The sequence below is a fragment of the Bombina bombina genome, chromosome 8, assembly GCF_027579735.1.
Source record: "Bombina bombina isolate aBomBom1 chromosome 8, aBomBom1.pri, whole genome shotgun sequence".
NCBI classification, from domain to species: Eukaryota; Metazoa; Chordata; class Amphibia; order Anura; family Bombinatoridae; genus Bombina; species Bombina bombina.
The window spans coordinates 5133584-5159525 of NC_069506.1; the positions used below are offsets into that span (position 1 = coordinate 5133584).

Genomic DNA, 25942 nt, shown 5'->3' on the forward strand with positions numbered 1-25942 from the left:
ACAGCACTGTATGACTACAGGTTACACTGACTATATGAATGTGTTGTCTCACCTGATTACAGTATATTTACAGCACTGTATGACTACAGGTTACACTGACTATATGAATGTGTTGTCTCACCTGATTACAGTATATTTACAGCACTGTATGACTACAGGTTACACTGACTATATGAATGTGTTGTCTCACCTGATTACAGTATATTTACAGTACTGTATGACTACAGGTTACACTGACTATATGAATGTTTGTCTCACCTGATTACAGTATATTTACAGCACTGTATGACTACAGGTTACACTGACTATATGAATGTGTTGTTCACCTGATTACAGTATATTTACAGCACTGTATGACTACAGGTTACACTGACTATATGAATGTGTTGTCTCACCTGATTACAGTATATTTACAGCACTGTATGACTACAGGTTACACTGACTATATGAATGTGTTGTCTCACCTGATTACAGTATATTTACAGCACTGTATGACTACAGGTTACACTGACTATATGAATGTGTTGTCTCACCTGATTACAGTATATTTACAGCACTGTATGACTACAGGTTACACTGACTATATGAATGTGTTGTCTCACCTGATTACAGTATATTTACAGCACTGTATGACTACAGGTTACACTGACTATATGAATGTGTTGTCTCACCTGATTACAGTATATTTACAGCACTGTATGACTACAGGTTACACTGACTATATGAATGTGTTGTCTCACCTGATTACAGTATATTTACAGCACTGTATGACTACAGGTTACACTGACTATATGAATGTGTTGTCTCACCTGATTACAGTATATTTACAGCACTGTATGACTACAGGTTACACTGACTATATGAATGTGTTGTCTCACCTGATTACAGTATATTTACAGCACTGTATGACTACAGGTTACACTGACTATATGAATGTGTTGTCTCACCTGATTACAGTATATTTACAGCACTGTATGACTACAGGTTACACTGACTATATGAATGTGTTGTCTCACCTGATTACAGTATATTTACAGCACTGTATGACTACAGGTTACACTGACTATATGAATGTGTTGTCTCACCTGATTACAGTATATTTACAGCACTGTATGACTACAGGTTACACTGACTATATGAATGTGTTGTCTCACCTGATTACAGTATATTTACAGCACTGTATGACTACAGGTTACACTGACTATATGAATGTGTTGTCTCACCTGATTACAGTATATTTACAGCACTGTATGACTACAGGTTACACTGACTATATGAATGTGTTGTCTCACCTGATTACAGTATATTTACAGCACTGTATGACTACAGGTTACACTGACTATATGAATGTGTTGTCTCACCTGATTACAGTTATTTACAGCACTGTATGACTACAGGTTACACTGACTATATGAATGTGTTGTCTCACCTGATTACAGTATATTTACAGCACTGTATGACTACAGGTTACACTGACTATATGAATGTGTTGTCTCACCTGATTACAGTATATTTACAGCACTGTATGACTACAGGTTACACTGACTATATGAATGTGTTGTCTCACCTGATTACAGTATATTTACAGCACTGTATGACTACAGGTTACACTGACTATATGAATGTGTTGTCTCACCTGATTACAGTATATTTACAGCACTGTATGACTACAGGTTACACTGACTATATGAATGTGTTGTCTCACCTGATTACAGTATATTTACAGCACTGTATGACTACAGGTTACACTGACTATATGAATGTGTTGTCTCACCTGATTACAGTATATTTACAGCACTGTATGACTACAGGTTACACTGACTATATGAATGTGTTGTCTCACCTGATTACAGTATATTTACAGCACTGTATGACTACAGGTTACACTGACTATATGAATGTGTTGTCTCACCTGATTACAGTATATTTACAGCACTGTATGACTACAGGTTACACTGACTATATGAATGTGTTGTCTCACCTGATTACAGTATATTTACAGCACTGTATGACTACAGGTTACACTGACTATATGAATGTGTTGTCTCCTGATTACAGTATATTTACAGCACTGTATGACTACAGGTTACACTGACTATATGAATGTGTTGTCTCACCTGATTACAGTATATTTACAGCACTGTATGACTACAGGTTACACTGACTATATGAATGTGTTGTCTCACCTGATTACAGTATATTTACAGCACTGTATGACTACAGGTTACACTGACTATATGAATGTGTTGTCTCACCTGATTACAGTATATTTACAGCACTGTATGACTACAGGTTACACTGACTATGAATGTGTTGTCTCACCTGATTACAGTATATTTACAGCACTGTATGACTACAGGTTACACTGACTATATGAATGTGTTGTCTCACCTGATTACAGTATATTTACAGCACTGTATGACTACAGGTTACACTGACTATATGAATGTGTTGTCTCACCTGATTACAGTATATTTACAGCACTGTATGACTACAGGTTACACTGACTATATGAATGTGTTGTCTCACCTGATTACAGTATATTTACAGCACTGTATGACTACAGGTTACACTGACTATATGAATGTGTTGTCTCACCTGATTACAGTATATTTACAGCACTGTATGACTACAGGTTACACTGACTATATGAATGTGTTGTCTCACCTGATTACAGTATATTTACAGCACTGTATGACTACAGGTTACACTGACTATATGAATGTGTTGTCTCACCTGATTACAGTATATTTACAGCACTGTATGACTACAGGTTACACTGACTATATGAATGTGTTGTCTCACCTGATTACAGTATATTTACAGCACTGTATGACTACAGGTTACACTGACTATATGAATGTGTTGTCTCACCTGATTACAGTATATTTACAGCACTGTATGACTACAGGTTACACTGACTATATGAATGTGTTGTCTCACCTGATTACAGTATATTTACAGCACTGTATGACTACAGGTTACACTGACTATATGAATGTGTTGTCTCACTGATTACAGTATATTTACAGCACTGTATGACTACAGGTTACACTGACTATATGAATGTGTTGTCTCACTGATTACAGTATATTTACAGCACTGTATGACTACAGGTTACACTGACTATATGAATGTGTTGTCTCACCTGATTACAGTATATTTACAGCACTGTATGACTACAGGTTACACTGACTATATGAATGTGTTGTCTCACCTGATTACAGTATATTTACAGCACTGTATGACTACAGGTTACACTGACTATATGAATGTGTTGTCTCACCTGATTACAGTATATTTACAGCACTGTATGACTACAGGTTACACTGACTATATGAATGTGTTGTCTCACCTGATTACAGTATATTTACAGCACTGTATGACTACAGGTTACACTGACTATATGTGTGTTGTCTCACCTGATTACAGTATATTTACAGCACTGTATGACTACAGGTTACACTGACTATATGAATGTGTTGTCTCACCTGATTTCATATTTACAGCACTGTATGACTACAGGTTACACTGACTATATGAATGTGTTGTCTCACCTGATTACAGTATATTTACAGCACTGTATGACTACAGGTTACACTGACTATATGAATGTGTTGTCTCACCTGATTACAGTATATTTACAGCACTGTATGACTACAGGTTACACTGACTATATGAATGTGTTGTCTCACCTGATTACAGTATATTTACAGCACTGTATGACTACAGGTTACACTGACTATATGAATGTGTTGTCTCACCTGATTACAGTATATTTACAGCACTGTATGACTACAGGTTACACTGACTATATGAATGTGTTGTCTCACCTGATTACAGTATATTTACAGCACTGTATGACTACAGGTTACACTGACTATATGAATGTGTTGTCTCACCTGATTACAGTATATTTACAGCACTGTATGACTACAGGTTACACTGACTATATGAATGTGTTGTCTCACCTGATTACAGTATATTTACAGCACTGTATGACTACAGGTTACACTGACTATATGAATGTGTTGTCTCACCTGATTACAGTATATTTACAGCACTGTATGACTACAGGTTACACTGACTATATGAATGTGTTGTCTCACCTGATTACAGTATATTTACAGCACTGTATGACTACAGGTTACACTGACTATATGAATGTGTTGTCTCACCTGATTACAGTATATTTACAGCACTGTATGACTACAGGTTACACTGACTATATGAATGTGTTGTCTCACCTGATTACAGATATTTACAGCACTGTATGACTACAGGTTACACTGACTATATGAATGTGTTGTCTCACCTGATTACAGTATATTTACAGCACTGTATGACTACAGGTTACACTGACTATATGAATGTGTTGTCTCACCTGATTACAGTATATTTACAGCACTGTATGACTACAGGTTACACTGACTATATGAATGTGTTGTCTCACCTGATTACAGTATATTTACAGCACTGTATGACTACAGGTTACACTGACTATATGAATGTGTTGTCTCACCTGATTACAGTATATTTACAGCACTGTATGACTACAGGTTACACTGACTATATGAATGTGTTGTCTCACCTGATTACAGTATATTTACAGCACTGTATGACTACAGGTTACACTGATGAATGTGTTGTCTCACTGATTACAGTATATTTACAGCACTGTATGACTACAGGTTACACTGACTATATGAATGTGTTGTCTCACCTGATTACAGTATATTTACAGCACTGTATGACTACAGGTTACACTGACTATATGAATGTGTTGTCTCACCTGATTACAGTATATTTACTTTAGCACTGTATGACTACAGGTTACACTGACTATATGAATGTGTTGTCCACCTGATTACAGTATATTTACAGCACTGTATGACTACAGGTTACACTGACTATATGAATGTGTTGTCTCACCTGATTACAGTATATTTACAGCACTGTATGACTACAGGTTACACTGACTATATGAATGTGTTGTCTCACCTGATTACAGTATATTTACAGCACTGTATGACTACAGGTTACACTGACTATATGAATGTGTTGTCTCACCTGATTACAGTATATTTACAGTACTGTATGACTACAGGTTACACTGACTATATGAATGTGTTGTCTCACCTGATTACAGTATATTTACAGCAGTACTGTATGACTACAGGTTACACTGACTATATGAATGTGTTGTCTCACCTGATTACAGTATATTTACAGCAGTACTGTATGACTACAGGTTACACTGACTATATGAATGTGTTGTCTCACTGATTACAGTATATTTACAGCACTGTATGACTACAGGTTACACTGACTATATGAATGTGTTGTCTCACCTGATTACAGTATATTTACAGCACTGTATGACACGGTTACACTGACTATATGAATGTTTTGTCTCACCTGATTACAGTATATTTACAGCACTGTATGACTACAGGTTACACTGACTATATGAATGTGTTGTCTCACCTGATTACAGTATATTTACAGCACTGTATGACTACAGGTTACACTGACTATATGAATGTGCTGTCTCACCTGATTACAGTATATTTACAGCACTGTATGACTACAGGTTACACTGACTATATGAATGTGTTGTCTCACCTGATTACAGTATATTTACAGCACTGTATGACTACAGGTTACACTGACTATATGAATGTGTTGTCTCCCCTGATTACAGTATATTTACAGCATTGTATGACTACAGGTTACACTGACTATATGAATGTGTTGTCTCACCTGATTACAGTATATTTACAGCACTGTATGACTACAGGTTACACTGACTATATGAATGTGTTGTCTCACCTGATTACAGTATATTTACAGCACTGTATGACTACAGGTTACACTGACTATATGAATGTGTTGTCTCACCTGATTACAGTATATTTACAGCACTGTATGACTACAGGTTACACTGACTATATGAATGTGTGTCTCACCTGATTACAGTATATTTACAGCACTGTATGACTACAGGTTACACTGACTATATGAATGTGTTGTCTCACCTGATTACAGTATATTTACAGCACTGTATGACTACAGGTTACACTGACTATATGAATGTGTTGTCTCACCTGATTACAGTATATTTACAGCACTGTATGACTACAGGTTACACTGACTATATGAATGTGTTGTCTCACCTGATTACAGTATATTTACAGCACTGTATGACTACAGGTTACACTGACTATATGAATGTGTTGTCTCAGCTGATTACAGTATATTTACAGCACTGTATGACTACAGGTTACACTGACTATATGAATGTGTTGTCTCACCTGATTACAGTATATTTACAGCACTGTATGACTACAGGTTACACTGACTATATGAATGTGTTGTCTCACCTGATTACAGTATATTTACAGCAGCACTGTATGACTACAGGTTACACTGACTATATGAATGTGTTGTCTCACCTGATTACAGTATATTTACAGCACTGTATGACTACAGGTTACACTGACTATATGAATGTGTTGTCTCACTGATTACATTATATTTACAGCTCTGTATGACTACAGGTTACACTGACTATATGAATGTGTTGTCTCACCTGATTACAGTATATTTACAGCACTGTATGACTACAGGTTACACTGACTATATGAATGTGTTGTCTCACCTGATTACAGTATATTTACAGCACTGTATGACTACAGGTTACACTGACTATATGAATGTGTTGTCTCACCTGATTACAGTATATTTACAGCACTGTATGACTACAGGTTACACTGACTATATGAATGTGTTGTCTCACCTGATTACAGTATATTTACAGCACTGTATGACTACAGGTTACACTGACTATATGAATGTGTTGTCTCACCTGATTACAGTATATTTACAGCACTGTATGACTACAGGTTACACTGACTATATGAATGTGTTGTCTCACCTGATTACAGTATATTTACAGCACTGTATGACTACAGGTTACACTGACTATATGAATGTGTTGTCTCACCTGATTACAGTATATTTACAGCACTGTATGACTACAGGTTACACTGACTATATGAATGTGTTGTCTCACCTGATTACAGTATATTTACAGCACTGTATGACTACAGGTATACACTGACTATATGAAATGTGTTTGTCTCACCTGATTACAGTATATTTACAGCACTGTATGACTACAGGTTACACTGACTATATGAATGTGTTGTCTCACCTGATTACAGTATTTTACAGCACTGTATGACTACAGGTTACACTGACTATATGAATGTGTTGTCTCACCTGATTACAGTATATTTACAGCACTGTATGACTACAGGTTACACTGACTATATGAATGTTTGTTGTCTCACCTGATTACAGTATATTTACAGCACTGTATGATACAGGTTACACTGACTATATGAATGTGTTGTCTCGGCTGATTACAGTATATTTACAGCACTGTATGACTACAGGTTACACTGACTATATGAATGTGTTGTCTCACCTGATTACAGTATATTTACAGCAGTACTGTATGACTACAGGTTACACTGACTATATGAATGTGTTGTCTCACCTGATTACAGTATATTTACAGCACTGTATGACTACAGGTTACACTGACTATATGAATGTGTTGTCTCACCTGATTACAGTATATTTACAGCACTGTATGACTACAGGTTACACTGACTATATGAATGTGTTGTCTCACCTGATTACAGTATATTTACAGCACTGTATGACTACAGGTTACACTGACTATATGAATGTGTTGTCTCACCTGATTACAGTATATTTACAGCACTGTATGACTACAGGTTACACTGACTTATGAATGTGTTGTCTCACCTGATTACAGTATATTTACAGCACTGTATGACTACAGGTTACACTGACTATATGAATGTGTTGTCTCACCTGATTACAGTATATTTACAGCACTGTATGACTACAGGTTACACTGACTATATGAATGTGTTGTCTCTCCTGATTTAAGTATATTTACAGCACTGTATGACTACAGGTTACACTGACTATATGAATGTGTTGTCTCACCTGATTACAGTATATTTACAGCACTGTATGACTACAGGTTACACTGACTATATGAATGTGTTGTCTCACCTGATTACAGTATATTTACAGCACTGTATGACTACAGGTTACACTGACTATATGAATGTGTTGTCTCACCTGATTACAGTATATTTACAGCACTGTATGACTACAGGTTACACTGACTATATGAATGTGTTGTCTCACCTGATTACAGTATATTTACAGCACTGTATGACTACAGGTTACACTGACTATATGAATGTGTTGTCTCATCTGATTACAGTATATTTACAGCACTGTATGACTACAGGTTACACTGACTATATGAATGTGTGTCTCACCTGATTACAGTATATTTACAGCACTGTATGACTACAGGTTACACTGAATATATAAATGTGTTGTCTCACCTGATTACAGTATATTTACAGCACTGTATGACTACAGGTTACACTGACTATATGAATGTGTTGTCTCACCTGATTACAGTATATTTACAGCACTGTATGACTACAGGTTACACTGACTATATGAATGTGTTGTCTCACCTGATTACAGTATATTTACAGCACTGTATGACTACAGGTTACACTGACTATATGAATGTGTTGTCTCACCTGATTACAGTATATTTACAGCACTGTATGACTACAGGTTACACTGACTATATGAATGTGTTGTCTCACCTGATTACAGTATATTTACAGCACTGTATGACTACAGGTTACACTGACTATATGAATGTGTTGTCTCACCTGATTACAGTATATTTACAGCACTGTATGACTACAGGTTACACTGACTATATGAATGTGTTGTCTCAGCTGATTACAGTATATTTACAGCACTGTATGACTACAGGTTACACTGACTATATGAATGTGTTGTCTCACCTGATTACAGTATATTTACAGCACTGTATGACTACAGGTTACACTGACTATATGAATGTGTTGTCTCACCTGATTACAGTATTTTACAGCACTGTATGACTACAGGTTACACTGACTATATGAATGTGTTGTCTCACCTGATTACAGTATATTTACAGCACTGTATGACTACAGGTTACACTGACTATATGAATGTGTTGTCTCACCTGATTACAGTATATTTACAGCACTGTATGACTACAGGTTACACTGACTATATGAATGTGTTGTCTCACCTGATTACAGTATATTTACAGCAGCACTGTATGACTACAGGTTACACTGACTATATGAATGTGTTGTCTCACCTGATTACAGTATATTTACAGCACTGTATGACTACAGGTTACACTGACTATATGAATGTGTTGTCTCACCTGATTACAGTATATTTACAGCACTGTATGACTACAGGTTACACTGACTATATGAATGTGTTGTCTCACCTGCTTACAGGATATTTACCAGCATCTGTGATGACTACAGGTTCACTGACTATATGAATGTGCTTGTCTCACCTGACTTACAGTATATTTACAGCACTAGTATGACTACAGGTTACACTGGGACTATATGAAGTGTGTTGTCTCACTTGATTACAGTATATTTACGCAGTCACTGTATGACTACAGGGATACACTGACTGTATGTTATGTGCTTTTCTCACTGTATTACAGTAATTTACAGCTACTGTAGGACTACAGGTTACACTGACTATATGAATGTGTTGTCTCACCTGATTACAGTATATTTACAGCAACTGTATGACTACAGGTACACTGACTATATGAATGTGTTGTCTCACCTGATTACAGTATATTTACAGCACTGTATGACTACAGGTTACACTGACTATAATGAATGTGTTGTCTCACCCTGATTACAGTATATTTACAGCACTGTATGACTACAGGTTTCTACTGACTATATGAATGTGTTGTCTCACCTGATTACAGGTATATTTACAGCACTGTATGACTACAGGTTACACTGACTATATGGAATGTGTTTGTCTCACCTGAGTACAGTATATTTACAGCACTGTATGACTACAGGTTACACTGACTATATGAATGTGTTGTCTCACCTGATTACAGTATATTTACAGCACTGTATGACTACAGGTTACACTGGACTATATGAATGTGTTGTCTCACCTGATTACAGTATATTTACAGCACTGTATGACTACAGGTTACACTGACTATATGAATGTGTTGTCTCACCTGATTACAGTATATTTACAGCACTGTATGACTACAGGTTACACTGACTATATGAATGTGTTGTCTCACCTGATTACAGTATATTTACAGCACTGTATGACTACAGGTACACTGACTATATGAATGTGTTGTCTCACCTGATTACAGTATATTTACAGCACTGTATGACTACAGGTTACACTGACTATATGAATGTGTTGTCCTCACCTGATTACAGTATATTTACAGCACTGTATGACTACAGGTTACACTGACTATATGAATGTGTTGTCTCAGCCTGATTACAGTATATTTACAGCACTGTATGACTACAGGTTACACTGACTATATGAATGTGTTGTCTCACCTGATTACAGTATATTTACAGCAACTGTATGACTACAGGTTACACTGACTATATGAATGTGTTGTCTCACCTGATTACAGTATATTTACAGCACTGTATGACTACAGGTTACACTGACTATATGAATGTGTTGTCTCACCTGATTACAGTATATTTACAGCACTGTATGACTACAGGTTACACTGACTATATGAATGTGTTGTCTCACCTGATTACAGTATATTTTACAAGCACTGTATGACTACAGGTTACACTGACTATATGAATGTGTTGTCTCACCTGATTACAGTATATTTACAGCACTGTATGACTACAGGTTACACTGACTATATGAATGTGTTGTCTCACCTGATTACAGTATAGTTACAGGCACTGTATGACTACAGGTTACACTGACTATATGAATGTGTTGTCTCACCTGATTACAGTATATTTACAGCAGTACTGTATGACTACAGGTTACACTGACTATATGAATGTGTTGTCTCACCTGATTACAGTATATTTACAGCAGAACTGTATGACTACAGGTTACACTGACTATATGAATGTGTTGTCTCACCTGATTACAGTATATTTACAAGCACTGTATGACTACAGGTTACACTGACTATATGAATGTGTTGTCTCACCTGATTACAGTATATTTACAGCTACTGTATGACTACAGGTTACACTGACTATATGAATGTGTTGTCTCACCTGATTACAGTATATTTACAGCACTGTATGACTACAGGTTACACTGACTATATGAATGTGTTGTCTCACCTGATTACAGTATATTTACAGCACTGTATGACTACAGGTTACACTGACTATATGAATGTGTTGTCTCACCTGATTACAGTATATTTACAGCACTGTATGACTACAGGTTACTACTGACTATATGAATGTGTTGTCTCACCTGATTACAGTATATTTAACAGCACTGTATGACTACAGGTTACACTGACTATATGAATGTGTTGTCTCACCTGATTACAGTATATTTACAGCAACTGTATGACTAAGGTTACACTGACTATATGAATGTGTTGTCTCACCTGATTACAGTATATTTACAGCACTGTATGACTACATGTTACACTGACTATATGAATGTGTTGTCTCACCTGATTACAGTATATTTACAGCACTGTATGACTACAGGTTTCACTGACTATATAAATGTGCTGTCTCACCTGATTACAGTATATTTACAGTACTGTATGACTACAGGTTACACTGACTATCTGAGTGTGTTGTCTCACCTGATTACAGTATATTTACAGCAGTACTGTATGACTACAGGTTACACTGACTATATGAATGTGTTGTCTCACCTGATTACAGTATATTTACAGTACTGTATGACTACAGGTTACACTGACTATATGAATGTGTTGTCTCACCTGATTACAGTATATTTACAGCACTGTATGACTACAGGTTACACTGACTATATGAATGTGTTGTCTCACCTGATTACAGTATATTTACAGCACTGTATGACTACAGGTTACACTGACTATATGAATGTGTTGTCTCACCTGATTACAGTATATTTACAGCACTCTGTATGACTACAGGTTACACTGACTATATGAATGTGTTGTCTCACCTGATTACAGTATAATTTACAGCACTGTATGACTACAGGTTACACTGACTATAGGAATGTGTTGTCTCACCTGATTACAGTATATTTACAGCAGCACTGTATGACTACAGGTTACACTGACTATATGAATGTGTTGTCTCACCTGATTACAGTATATTTACAGCACTGTATGACTACAGGTTACACTGACTATATGAATGTGTTGTCTCACCTGATTACAGTATATTTACAGCACTGTATGACTACAGGTTACACTGACTATATGAATGTGTTGTCTCACCTGATTACAGTATATTTAGCAGCACTGTATGACTACAGGTTACACTGACTATATGATGTGTTGTCTCACCTGATTACAGTATATTTACAGCACTGTATGACTACAGGTTACACTGACTATATGAATGTGTTGTCTCACCTGATTACAGTATATTTACAGCACTGTATGACTACAGGTTACACTGACTATATGAATGTGTTGTCTCACCTGATTACAGTTATATTTACAGCAGACTGTATGACTACAGGTTACACTGACTATATGAATGTGTTGTCTCACCTGATTACAGTATATTTACAGCACTGTATGACTACAGGTTACACTGACTATATGAATGTGTTGTCTCACCTGATTACAGTATATTTACAGCACTGTATGACTACAGGTTACACTGACTATATGAATGTGTTGTCTCACCTGATTACAGTATATTAACAGCACTGTATGACTACAGGTTACACTGACTACTGTATGACTACAGGTTACACTGACTATATGAATGTGTTGTCTCACCTGATTACAGTATATTTACAGTACTGTATGACTACAGGTTACACTGACTATATGAGTGTGTTGTCTCACCTGATTACAGTATATTTACAGTACTGTATGACTACAGGTTACACTGACTATATGAGTGTGTTGTCTCACCTGATTACAGTATATTTACAGTACTGTATGACTACAGGTTACACTGACTATATGAATGTGTTGTCTCACCTGATTACAGTATATTTACAGCACTGTATGACCACAGGTTACACTGACTATATGAATGTGTTGTCTCACCTGATTACAGTATATTTACAGCACTGTATGACTACAGGTTACACTGACTATATGAATGTGTTGTCTCACCTGATTACAGTATATTTACAGCACTGTATGACTACAGGTTACACTGACTATATGAATGTGTTGTCTCGCCTGATTACAGTATATTTACAGCACTGTATGACTACAGATTACACTGACTATATGAATGTGTTGTCTCACCTGATTACAGTATATTTACAGCACTGTATGACTACAGGTTACACTGACTATATGAATGTGTTGTCTCACCTGATTACAGTATATTTACAGCACTGTATGACTACAGGTTACACTGACTATATGAATGTGTTGTCTCACCTGATTACAGTATATTTACAGCACTGTATGACTACAGGTTACACTGACTATATGAATGTGTTGTCTCACCTGATTACAGTATATTTACAGCACTGTATGACTACAGGTTACACTGACTATATGAATGTGTTGTCTCACCTGATTACAGTATATTTACAGCACTGTATGACTACAGGTTACACTGACTATATGAATGTGTTGTCTCACCTGATTACAGTATATTTACAGCACTGTATGACTACAGGTTACACTGACTATATGAATGTGTTGTCTCACCTGATTACAGTATATTTACAGCACTGTATGACTACAGGTTACACTGACTATATGAATGTGTTGTCTCACCTGATTACAGTATATTTACAGCAGCACTGTATGACTACAGGTTACACTGACTATATGAATGTGTTGTCTCACCTGATTACAGTATATTTACAGCACTGTATGACTACAGGTTACACTGACTATATGAATGTGTTGTCTCACCTGATTACAGTATATTTACAGCACTGTATGACTACAGGTTACACTGACTATATGAATGTGTTGTCTCACCTGATTACAGTATATTTACAGCACTGTATGACTACAGGTTACACTGACTATATGAATGTGTTGTCTCACCTGATTACAGTATATTTACAGTACTGTATGACTACAGGTTACACTGACTATATGAATGTGTTGTCTCACCTGATTACAGTATATTTACAGCAGTACTGTATGACTACAGGTTACACTGACTATATGAATGTGTTGTCTCACCTGATTACAGTATATTTACAGCGTACTGTATGACTACAGGTTACACTGACTATATGAATGTGTTGTCTCACCTGATTACAGTATATTTACAGTACTGTATGACTACAGGTTACACTGACTATATGAATGTGTTGTCTCACCTGATTACAGTATATTTACAGCTACTGTATGACTACAGGTTACACTGACTATATGAATGTGTTGTCTCACCTGATTACAGTATATTTACAGCTACTGTATGACTACAGGTTACACTGACTATATGAATGTGTTGTCTCACCTGATTACAGTATATTTACAGCACTGTATGACTACAGGTTACACTGACTATATGAATGTGTTGTCTCACCTGATTACAGTATATTTACAGCACTGTATGACTACAGGTTACACTGACTATATGAATGTGTTGTCTCACCTGATTACAGTATATTTACAGCACTGTATGACTACAGGTTACACTGACTATATGAATGTGTTGTCTCACCTGATTACAGTATATTTACAGCACTGTATGACTACAGGTTACACTGACTATATGAATGTGTTGTCTCACCTGATTACAGTATATTTACAGCACTGTATGACTACAGGTTACACTGACTATATGAATGTTTTGTCTCACCTGATTACAGTATATTTACAGCACTGTATGACCACAGGTTACACTGACTATATGAATGTGTTGTCTCACCTAATTACAGTATATTTACAGCACTGTATGACTACAGGTTACACTGACTATATGAATGTGTTGTCTCACCTGATTACAGTATATTTACAGCACTGTATGACTACAGGTTACACTGACTATATGAATGTTTTGTCTCACCTGATTACAGTATATTTACAGCACTGTATGACTACAGGTTACACTGACTATATGAATGTGCTGTCTCACCTGATTACAGTATATTTACAGCAGTACTGTATGACTACAGGTTACACTGACTATATGAATGTGTTGTCTCACCTGATTACAGTATATTTACAGCACTGTATGACTACAGGTTACACTGACTATATGAATGTTTTGTCTCACCTGATTACAGTATATTTACAGCACTGTATGACTACAGGTTACACTGACTATATGAATGTTTTGTCTCACCTGATTACAGTATATTTACAGCACTGTATGACTACAGGTTACACTGACTATATGAATGTGCTGTCTCACCTGATTACAGTATATTTACAGCACTGTATGACTACAGGTTACACTGACTATAGGAATGTGCTGTCTCACCTGATTACAGTATATTTACAGCACTGTATGACTACAGGTTACACTGACTATATGAATGTGTTGTCTCACCTAATTACAGTATATTTACAGCACTGTATGACTACAGGTTACACTGACTATATGAATGTGTTGTCTCACCTGATTACAGTATATTTACAGCACTGTATGACTACAGGTTACACTGACTATATGAATGTGTTGTCTCACCTGATTACAGTATATTTACAGCAGCACTGTATGACTACAGGTTACACTGACTATATGAATGTGTTGTCTCACCTAATTACAGTATATTTACAGCACTGTATGACTACAGGTTACACTGACTATATGAATGTGTTGTCTCACCTGATTACAGTATATTTACAGCACTGTATGACTACAGGTTACACTGACTATATGAATGTGTTGTCTCACCTGATTACAGTATATTTACAGCAGCACTGTATGACTACAGGTTACACTGACTATATGAATGTGTTGTCTCACCTAATTACAGTATATTTACAGCACTGTATGACTACAGGTTACACTGACTATATGAATGTGTTGTCTCACCTGATTACAGTATATTTACAGCACTGTATGACTACAGGTTACACTGACTATATGAATGTGTTGTCTCACCTGATTACAGTATATTTACAGCAGCACTGTATGACTACAGGTTACACTGACTATAGGAATGTGTTGTCTCACCTGATTACAGTATATTTACAGCAGCACTGTATGACTACAGGTTACACTGACTATATGAATGTGTTGTCTCACCTGATTACAGTATATTTACAGCACTGTATGACTACAGGTTACACTGACTATATGAATGTGTTGTCTCACCTGATTACAGTATATTTACAGCACTGTATGACTACAGGTTACACTGACTATATGAATGTGTTGTCTCACCTGATTACAGTATATTTACAGTACTGTATGACTACAGGTTACACTGACTATAGGAATGTGTTGTCTCACCTGATTACAGTATATTTACAGTACTGTATGACTACAGGTTACACTGACTATATGAATGTGTTGTCTCACCTGATTACAGTATATTTACAGCAGTACTGTATGACTACAGGTTACACTGACTATATGAATGTGTTGTCTCACCTGATTACAGTATATTTACAGCACTGTATGACTACAGGTTACACTGACTATATGAATGTGTTGTCTCACCTGATTACAGTATATTTACAGCACTGTATGACTACAGGTTACACTGACTATATGAATGTGCTGTCTCACCTGATTACAGTATATTTACAGCACTGTATGACTACAGGTTACACTGACTATATGAATGTGTTGTCTCACCTAATTACAGTATATTTACAGCACTGTATGACTACAGGTTACACTGACTATATGAATGTGTTGTCTCATCTGATTACAGTATATTTACAGCACTGTATGACTACAGGTTACACTGACTATATGAATGTGTTGTCTCACCTGATTACAGTATATTTACAGCACTGTATGACTACAGGTTACACTGACTATATGAATGTGTTGTCTCACCTGATTACAGTATATTTACAGCACTGTATGACTACAGGTTACACTGACTATATGAATGTATTGTCTCACCTAATTACAGTATATTTACAGCACTGTATGACTACAGGTTACACTGACTATATGAATGTGTTGTCTCACCTGATTACAGTATATTTACAGCACTGTATGACTACAGGTTACACTGACTATATGAATGTGTTGTCTCACCTGATTACAGTATATTTACAGCAGCACTGTATGACTACAGGTTACACTGACTATATGAATGTGTTGTCTCACCTGATTACAGTATATTTACAGCACTGTATGACTACAGGTTACACTGACTATATGAATGTGTTGTCTCACCTGATTACAGTATATTTACAGCACTGTATGACTACAGGTTACACTGACTATATGAATGTGTTGTCTCACCTGATTACAGTATATTTACAGCACTGTATGACTACAGGTTACACTGACTATATGAATGTGTTGTCTCACCTGATTACAGTATATTTACAGCACTGTATGACTACAGGTTACACTGACTATATGAATGTGTTGTCTCACCTGATTACAGTATATTTACAGCACTGTATGACTACAGGTTACACTGACTATATGAATGTGTTGTCTCACCTGATTACAGTATATTTACAGCACTGTATGACTACAGGTTACACTGACTATATGAATGTGTTGTCTCACCTGATTACAGTATATTTACAGCACTGTATGACTACAGGTTACACTGACTATATGAATGTGTTGTCTCACCTGATTACAGTATATTTACAGTACTGTATGACTACAGGTTACACTGACTATATGAATGTGGTGTCTCACCTGATTACAGTATATTTACAGCAGCATCATACTGACATTATCTGCTATATCCATTTACTAATGAAATGTAGCCAAGAAAATGTAACATTAAAGAATGATGCAATCAGAATATTGTGTCGCCGCAAATCTCACAACTGAAATGTTACAGAATGTTACAAGCTGAAATGTTACAGAATGTTACAAGCTGAAATGTTACAGAATGTTACAAGCTGAATTGTTACAGAATGTTACAAGCTGAAATGTTACAGAATGTTACAAGCTGAAATGTTACAGAATGTTACAAGCTGAAATGTTACAGAATGTTACAAACTAAAATGTTACAGAATGTTACAAGCTGAAATGTTACATTATGTTACAAGCTGAAATGTTACAGAATGTTACAAGCTGAAATGTTACAGAATGTTACAAGCTGAAATGTTACAGAATGTTACAAGCTGAAATGTTACAGAATGTTACAAGCTGAAATGTTACAGAATGTTACAAGCTGAAATGTTACAGAATGTTACAAGCTGAAATGTTACTGACTGAAATGTTAGAAGCTGAAATGTTAGAAGCTGAAAATGTTACTGACTGAAATGTTACAGAATGTTACAAGCTGAAATGTTACAAGCTAAAATGTTACAAGCTAAAATGTTACAAGCTAAAATGTTACTGACTGAAATGTTACAGAATGTTACAAGCTGAAATGTTACAAACTGAAATGTTACAGAATGTTACAAGCTGCAATGTTACAGAATGTTACAAGCTGAAATGTTACAGAATGTTACAAGCTGAAATGTTACAGAATGTTACAAGCTGAAATGTTACAGAATGTTACAAGCTTAAATGTTACAGAATGTTACAATCTGAAATGTTACATAATGTTACAAGCTGAAATGTTACAGAATGTTACAAGCTGATATTTTGAAAAGTTAAAGAATTATTAAACCGAAAATGTAATTCTAATAAAAGGCCCTAGATTACAAGTGGAGTAATCATTTTTTATTACTTTTAAGTGATAACGGCGCTGGTATTACAATTGAAAATATAGCGCAAGAGAGAGACTTGGGTGCACAAATATCTGAAGGTTGCATATCACAACCTCACTCACTCCCTTTCCTTATAAACTTCTAAGGGGAGCGCCAATATATCTTTTTCTTCTTTTTCAGTGGAGCACTAACCTGGAGTTGTGCTATGCCAACTGTGCTAAGCCGAAGGTGTGTGTTCTTCACTCATAGGAAATTATCTTTCCAATTTTAAATATATATTTCTAACTAAATATTTCTATATACAGAAAGAGAAGCGCACTCTCAGGAATGAACAACCAGCTCAATACCATTGTTAGCCTGTTCTACGGCGATTTATCACCTGGTGCAGCTTCTTTTAGCCCAGTAATGCTTTTCACAGAGTAGAACTTTCCTTGCAATATCACCGGGGACCTTGTGCACATATTACAAGTTAAAAGTAAATAAGTACCGCCAAGCTCTATATAAACTTGCACTCGATGGGTTAGAGTAACTGAAGACCTCGTGTAAAGGGTTAAAATTAAAAAATAAATGTTCACCAAATACACTAATATAAAAATTATTCTTAGAAATATTAATTAAAAATTATTATAAAGGTAAATGGTATATGACAATGTGTTTGAATGTAAAGGGCTATTTATATATATATATACACATAAAAACATGAGTGCTATGTACTGTGCATATATAAAATGTATTGTGTACGCAGTCCTTTTATAATTTGGTAATTAATTAGTGATATATACTGTACATATATATTTCTTATGTATATATAAAAAATACTTTCAGTGGAAAGAGACAAAAGGCTTGCTGCTACTGTGCCTGCAGTATTGTACTACATAGGTTGTATCTTGCTCTTGAAGACATCTTTAAAGGGACAGTCTAGACCCAATACTTATTCCTCATTACTTATTGTTACATACTATACAAGCATCTTACAACAGGTTCTACGTCTGTAATTTTGTAAAAAGTACATGAAACTTTTAAATAATCATCTTTTGTGTGAATGGTTACTTTATCCAACCTCCAGATGTTAGCGCACCTGAGTCTTTCACTCAAGCGATTTTACTTTTTACTTTTAACTTGCAATACCAGCACAGACATGGGAGCGCTATTGATTTACCTGGAGCGGTGTGTTTGCGCTCAACAGCAGTAACATTTTTTTAGCTCCACTTGTAATCTATGTTTGTACTTAACTACTAAATGTGTTTTACAAACCATTTAACTAAGATCAGTATTACCTGCATCGTCTGTGGTGTAGATAGGACCAGAAGACACCGTCACTGTGTCTGTAGCTCTTTGTATATAGGTAACGTCTCTCTTTCTTCTCTTTGATGTGCTGCAAATCTATTTCCAATACAACATGATCGTAAGTATTATACCAAATGGTAACGTAATTACTGCTCTTGTATTAACTCAAATACACAGATCTGAAAAGATCTCTAACTTGTTTATTGATCACTGAAATAAAAGTGCCACTAGTCTAGGTGCAAAATAAATGTCTTGGATTCATTGGGGCATATGTATCAAGCTCCATATGGAGCTTGATGCCCCGTGTTTCTGGCGAGCCTGCAGACTCGCCAGAAACAGAAGTTATGAAGCAGCGGTCACAAAGACCGCTGTTCCATAACCTGTCCGCCTGCTCAGAGCAGGTGAACAGACATCGCCGGAAATCAACCCGATCGAGTACGATTGGGTTGATTGACACCCCCCTGCTGGCGGCCTATTGGCCACGAGTCTGCAGGGTGCGGCGTTGCACAAGCAGCTCTTGTGAGCTGCTGGTGCAATGCTGAATACGGCAAGCGTATTGCTCGCCGTATTCAGCGAGGTCTGGCGGACCTGATCTGTACTGTCGGATCAGGTCTGCCAGCCCGTGATAAATAGGGGCCATTGTCTACTTTGCTGCAAGTAGTTAACATTTTATCTGTCTTATTCTTTAAACAAAATAATAGGGAAACATCATATTAATGCCAGCGTTTTGTCTAATACAGAGGAGGGAAAGCCCAGGTTTCAGCTGTCTTTTACTGGAAATAATAAATGAAAATGACCATGATAGCCGATAAATGACTACATGTTGTAATTTGTTAGACCTATCGACCCTGCACTACTGAGTGCTTAACCCCTGCAAAGGAATTAAAGGACTGCTGGTCTCTGATCCAATCAGCAGTACTAGTTGCACATCTGAGTCATGTGACTATTGGATCAGTTTCCACTCAAGACCAGCAGAGCACTTCTACTGTGTGTTTAACCCCTTTGTGGCAGTGCAGAGTCACTAGTCTTAAAAGGACATGCTTGAATTAATTAAGTAGAGCATCCAATCTATCAACAATTATGGCCCTTTAAATGTATCTGTGTCTGGGAAGTCTCTTTTACTTCCTAGTTTTACTATGGCTGTCATTGTAATATCATTAGATACATCCGTCATTAGAAGGCAGTTACCTGCTGGAGTGCCACACACTGATCTGGTTGGCAGAGCCGTGTCATACAATGAAGGTAGATGGTAGATTTTGCTTGAGTGCTGTGCGCCAGAAACCGGAAGGTCTCAAAGCTGAATGTGGCTGTTTTGCTCTTGCCATTTTGAATAATAGTTGTTTTATTCTCAACATTACACCTAAAAAACAGATGTGAAAATATTAGTTCAGGTTAGGTTTGTAAACGGAGAACACAATGAGACAATGTGAGAGTCACAACACGGGATAGTACCATAAGTCTAAACACAATTAGTTCAGGTTAGGTTTATAAACGGAGAACACAATGAGACAATGTGAGAGTCACAACACGGGATAGTACCGTAAGTCTAAACACAATTAGTTCAGGTTAGGTTTATAAACGGAGAACACAATGAGACAATGTGAGAGTCACAACACGGGATAGTACCGTAAGTCTAAACACAATTAGTTCAGGTTAGGTTTATAAACGGAGAACACAATGAGACAATGTGAGAGTCACAACACAGGATAGTACCATAAGTCTAAACACAATTAGTTCAGGTTAGGTTTATAAACGGAGAACACAATGAGACAATGTGAGAGTCACAACACAGGATAGTACCGTAAGTCTAAACACAATTAGTTCAGGTTAGGTTTGTAAACGGAGAACACAATGAGACAATGTGAGAGTCACAACACGGGATAGTACCGTAAGTCTAAACACAATTAGTTCAGGTTAGGTTTGTAAACGGAGAACACAATGAGACAATGTGAGAGTCACAACACGGGATAGTACCGTAAGTCTAAACACAATTAGTTCAGGTTAGGTTTATAAACGGAGAACACAATGAGACAATGTGAGAGTCACAACACGGGATAGTACCGTAAGTCTAAACACAATTAGTTCAGGTTAGGTTTATAAACGGAGAACACAATGAGACAATGTGAGAGTCACAACACGGGATAGTACCGTAAGTCTAAACACAATTAGTTCAGGTTAGGTTTATAAACGGAGAACACAATGAGACAATGTGAGAGTCACAACACGGGATAGTACCGTAAGTCTAAAAACAATTAGTTCAGGTTAGGTTTATAAACGGAGAACACAATGAGACAATGTGAGAGTCACAACACGGGATAGTACCGTAAGTCTAAACACAATTAGTTCAGGTTAGGTTTATAAACGGAGAACACAATGAGACAATGTGAGAGTCACAACACGGGATAGTACCGTAAGTCTAAACACAATTAGTTCAGGTTAGGTTTGTAAACGGAGAACACAATGAGACAATGTGAGAGTCACAACACGGGATAGTACCGTAAGTCTAAACACAATTAGTTCAGGTTAGGTTTATAAACGGAGAACACAATGAGACAATGTGAGAGTCACAACACGGGATAGTACCGTAAGTCTAAACACAATTAGTTCAGGTTAGGTTTATAAACGGAGAACACAATGAGACAATGTGAGAGTCACAACACGGGATAGTACCGTAAGTCTAAACACAATTAGTTCAGGTTAGGTTTATAAACGGAGAACACAATGAGACAATGTGAGAGTCACAACACGGGATAGTACCGTAAGTCTAAACACAATTAGTTCAGGTTAGGTTTATAAACGGAGAACACAATGAGACAATGTGAGAGTCACAACACGGGATAGTACCGTAAGTCTAAACACAATTAGTTCAGGTTAGGTTTATAAACGGAGAACACAATGAGACAATGTGAGAGTCACAACACAGGATAGTACCGTAAGTCTAAACACAATTAGTTCAGGTTAGGTTTATAAACGGAGAACACAATGAGACAATGTGAGAGTCACAACACGGGATAGTACCGTAAGTCTAAACACAATTAGTTCAGGTTAGGTTTATAAACGGAGAACACAATGAGACAATGTGAGAGTCACAACACAGGATAGTACCGTAAGTCTAAACACAATTAGTTCAGGTTAGGTTTATAAACGGAGAACACAATGAGACAATGTGAGAGTCACAACACGGGATAGTACCGTAAGTCTAAACACAATTAGTTCAGGTTAGGTTTATAAACGGAGAACACAATGAGACAATGTGAGAGTCACAACACGGGATAGTACCGTAAGTCTAAACACAATTAGTTCAGGTTAGGTTTGTAAACGGAGAACACAATGAGACAATGTGAGAGTCACAACACGGGATAGTACCATAAGTCTAAACACAATTAGTTCAGGTTAGGTTTATAAACGGAGAACACAATGAGACAATGTGAGAGTCACAACACAGGATAGTACCATAAGTCTAAACACAATTAGTTCAGGTTAGGTTTGTAAACGGAGAACACAATGAGACAATGTGAGAGTCACAACACAGGATAGTACCGTAAGTCTAAACACAATTAGTTCAGGTTAGGTTTATAAACGGAGAACACAATGAGACAATGTGAGAGTCACAACACGGGATAGTACCGTAAGTCTAAACACAATTAGTTCAGGTTAGGTTTATAAACGGAGAACACAATGAGACAATGTGAGAGTCACAACACAGGATAGTACCGTAAGTCTAAACACAATTAGTTCAGGTTAGGTTTGTAAACGGAGAACACAATGAGACAATGTGAGAGTCACAACACGGGATAGTACCGTAAGTCTAAACACAATTAGTTCAGGTTAGGTTTATAAACGGAGAACACAATGAGACAATGTGAGAGTCACAACACGGGATAGTACCGTAAGTCTAAACACAATTAGTTCAGGTTAGGTTTATAAACGGAGACCACAATGAGACAATGTGAGAGTCACAACACGGGATAGTACCGTAAGTCTAAACACAATTAGTTCAGGTTAGGTTAATAAACGGAGAACACAATGAGACAATGTGAGAGTCACAACACAGGATAGTACCGTAAGTCTAAACACAATTAGTTCAGGTTAGGTTTATAAACGGAGAACACAATGAGACAATGTGAGAGTCACAACACGGGATAGTACCGTAAGTCTAAACACAATTAGTTCAGGTTAGGTTTGTAAACGGAGAACACAATGAGACAATGTGAGAGTCACAACACAGGATAGTACCGTAAGTCTAAACACAATTAGTTCAGGTTAGGTTTATAAACGGAGAACACAATGAGACAATGTGAGAGTCACAACACGGGATAGTACCGTAAGTCTAAACACAATTAGTTCAGGTTAGGTTTATAAACGGAGAACACAATGAGACAATGTGAGAGTCACAACACGGGATAGTACCGTAAGTCTAAACACAATTAGTTCAGGTTAGGTTTGTAAACGGAGAACACAATGAGACAATGTGAGAGTCACAACACAGGATAGTACCATAAGTCTAAACACAATTAGTTCAGGTTAGGTTTATAAACGGAGAACACAATGAGACAATGTGAGAGTCACAACACAGGATAGTACCATAAGTCTAAACACAATTAGTTCAGGTTAGGTTTGTAAACGGAGAACACAATGAGACAATGTGAGAGTCACAACACAGGATAGTACCGTAAGTCTAAACACAATTAGTTCAGGTTAGGTTTGTAAACGGAGAACACAATGAGACAATGTGAGAGTCACAACACAGGATAGTACCGTAAGTCTAAACACAATTAGTTCAGGTTAGGTTTATAAACGGAGAACACAATGAGACAATGTGAGAGTCACAACACGGGATAGTACCGTAAGTCTAAACACAATTAGTTCAGGTTAGGTTTATAAACGGAGAACACAATGAGACAATGTGAGAGTCACAACACGGGATAGTACCGTATGTCTAAACACAATTAGTTCAGGTTAGGTTTGTAAACGGAGAACACAATGAGACAATGTGAGAGTCACAACACGGGATAGTACCGTAAGTCTAAACACAATTAGTTCAGGTTAGGTTAATAAACGGAGAACACAATGAGACAATGTGAGAGTCACAACACAGGATAGTACCGTAAGTCTAAACACAATTAGTTCAGGTTAGGTTTATAAACGGAGAACACAATGAGACAATGTGAGAGTCACAACACGGGATAGTACCGTAAGTCTAAACACAATTAGTTCAGGTTAGGTTTATAAACGGAGAACACAATGAGACAATGTGAGAGTCACAACACGGGATAGTACCGTAAGTCTAAACACAATTAGTTCAGGTTAGGTTTATAAACGGAGAACACAATGAGACAATGTGAGAGTCACAACACGGGATAGTACCGTAAGTCTAAACACAATTAGTTCAGGTTAGGTTTGTAAACGGAGAACACAATGAGACAATGTGAGAGTCACAACACGGGATAGTACCGTAAGTCTAAACACAATTAGTTCAGGTTAGGTTTGTAAACGGAGAACACAATGAGACAATGTGAGAGTCACAACACGGGATAGTACCGTAAGTCTAAACACAATTAGTTCAGGTTAGGTTAATAAACGGAGAACACAATGAGACAATGTGAGAGTCACAACACAGGATAGTACCGTAAGTCTAAACACAATTAGTTCAGGGTAGGTTTATAAACGGAGAACACAATGAGACAATGTGAGAGTCACAACACGGGATAGTACCGTAAGTCTAAACACAATTAG

General features: G+C 36.8%; 1 protein-coding gene across 1 annotated transcript in view; it reads right to left on the reverse strand.

Annotated features, from left to right (window-relative positions):
* The window catches only part of LOC128637940 (zona pellucida-like domain-containing protein 1), a 148304-nt gene that overhangs the window by 47225 nt on the left and 75137 nt on the right, over window positions 1-25942 (reverse strand). The window contains exons 8-9 of the mRNA XM_053689825.1: window positions 21395-21566; window positions 20197-20302 (exon numbers count right to left, since the gene is read on the reverse strand). Coding sequence (XP_053545800.1) covers window positions 20197-20302; window positions 21395-21566 — 278 coding nt within the window. The remainder of the gene's footprint in view (window positions 1-20196; window positions 20303-21394; window positions 21567-25942) is intronic.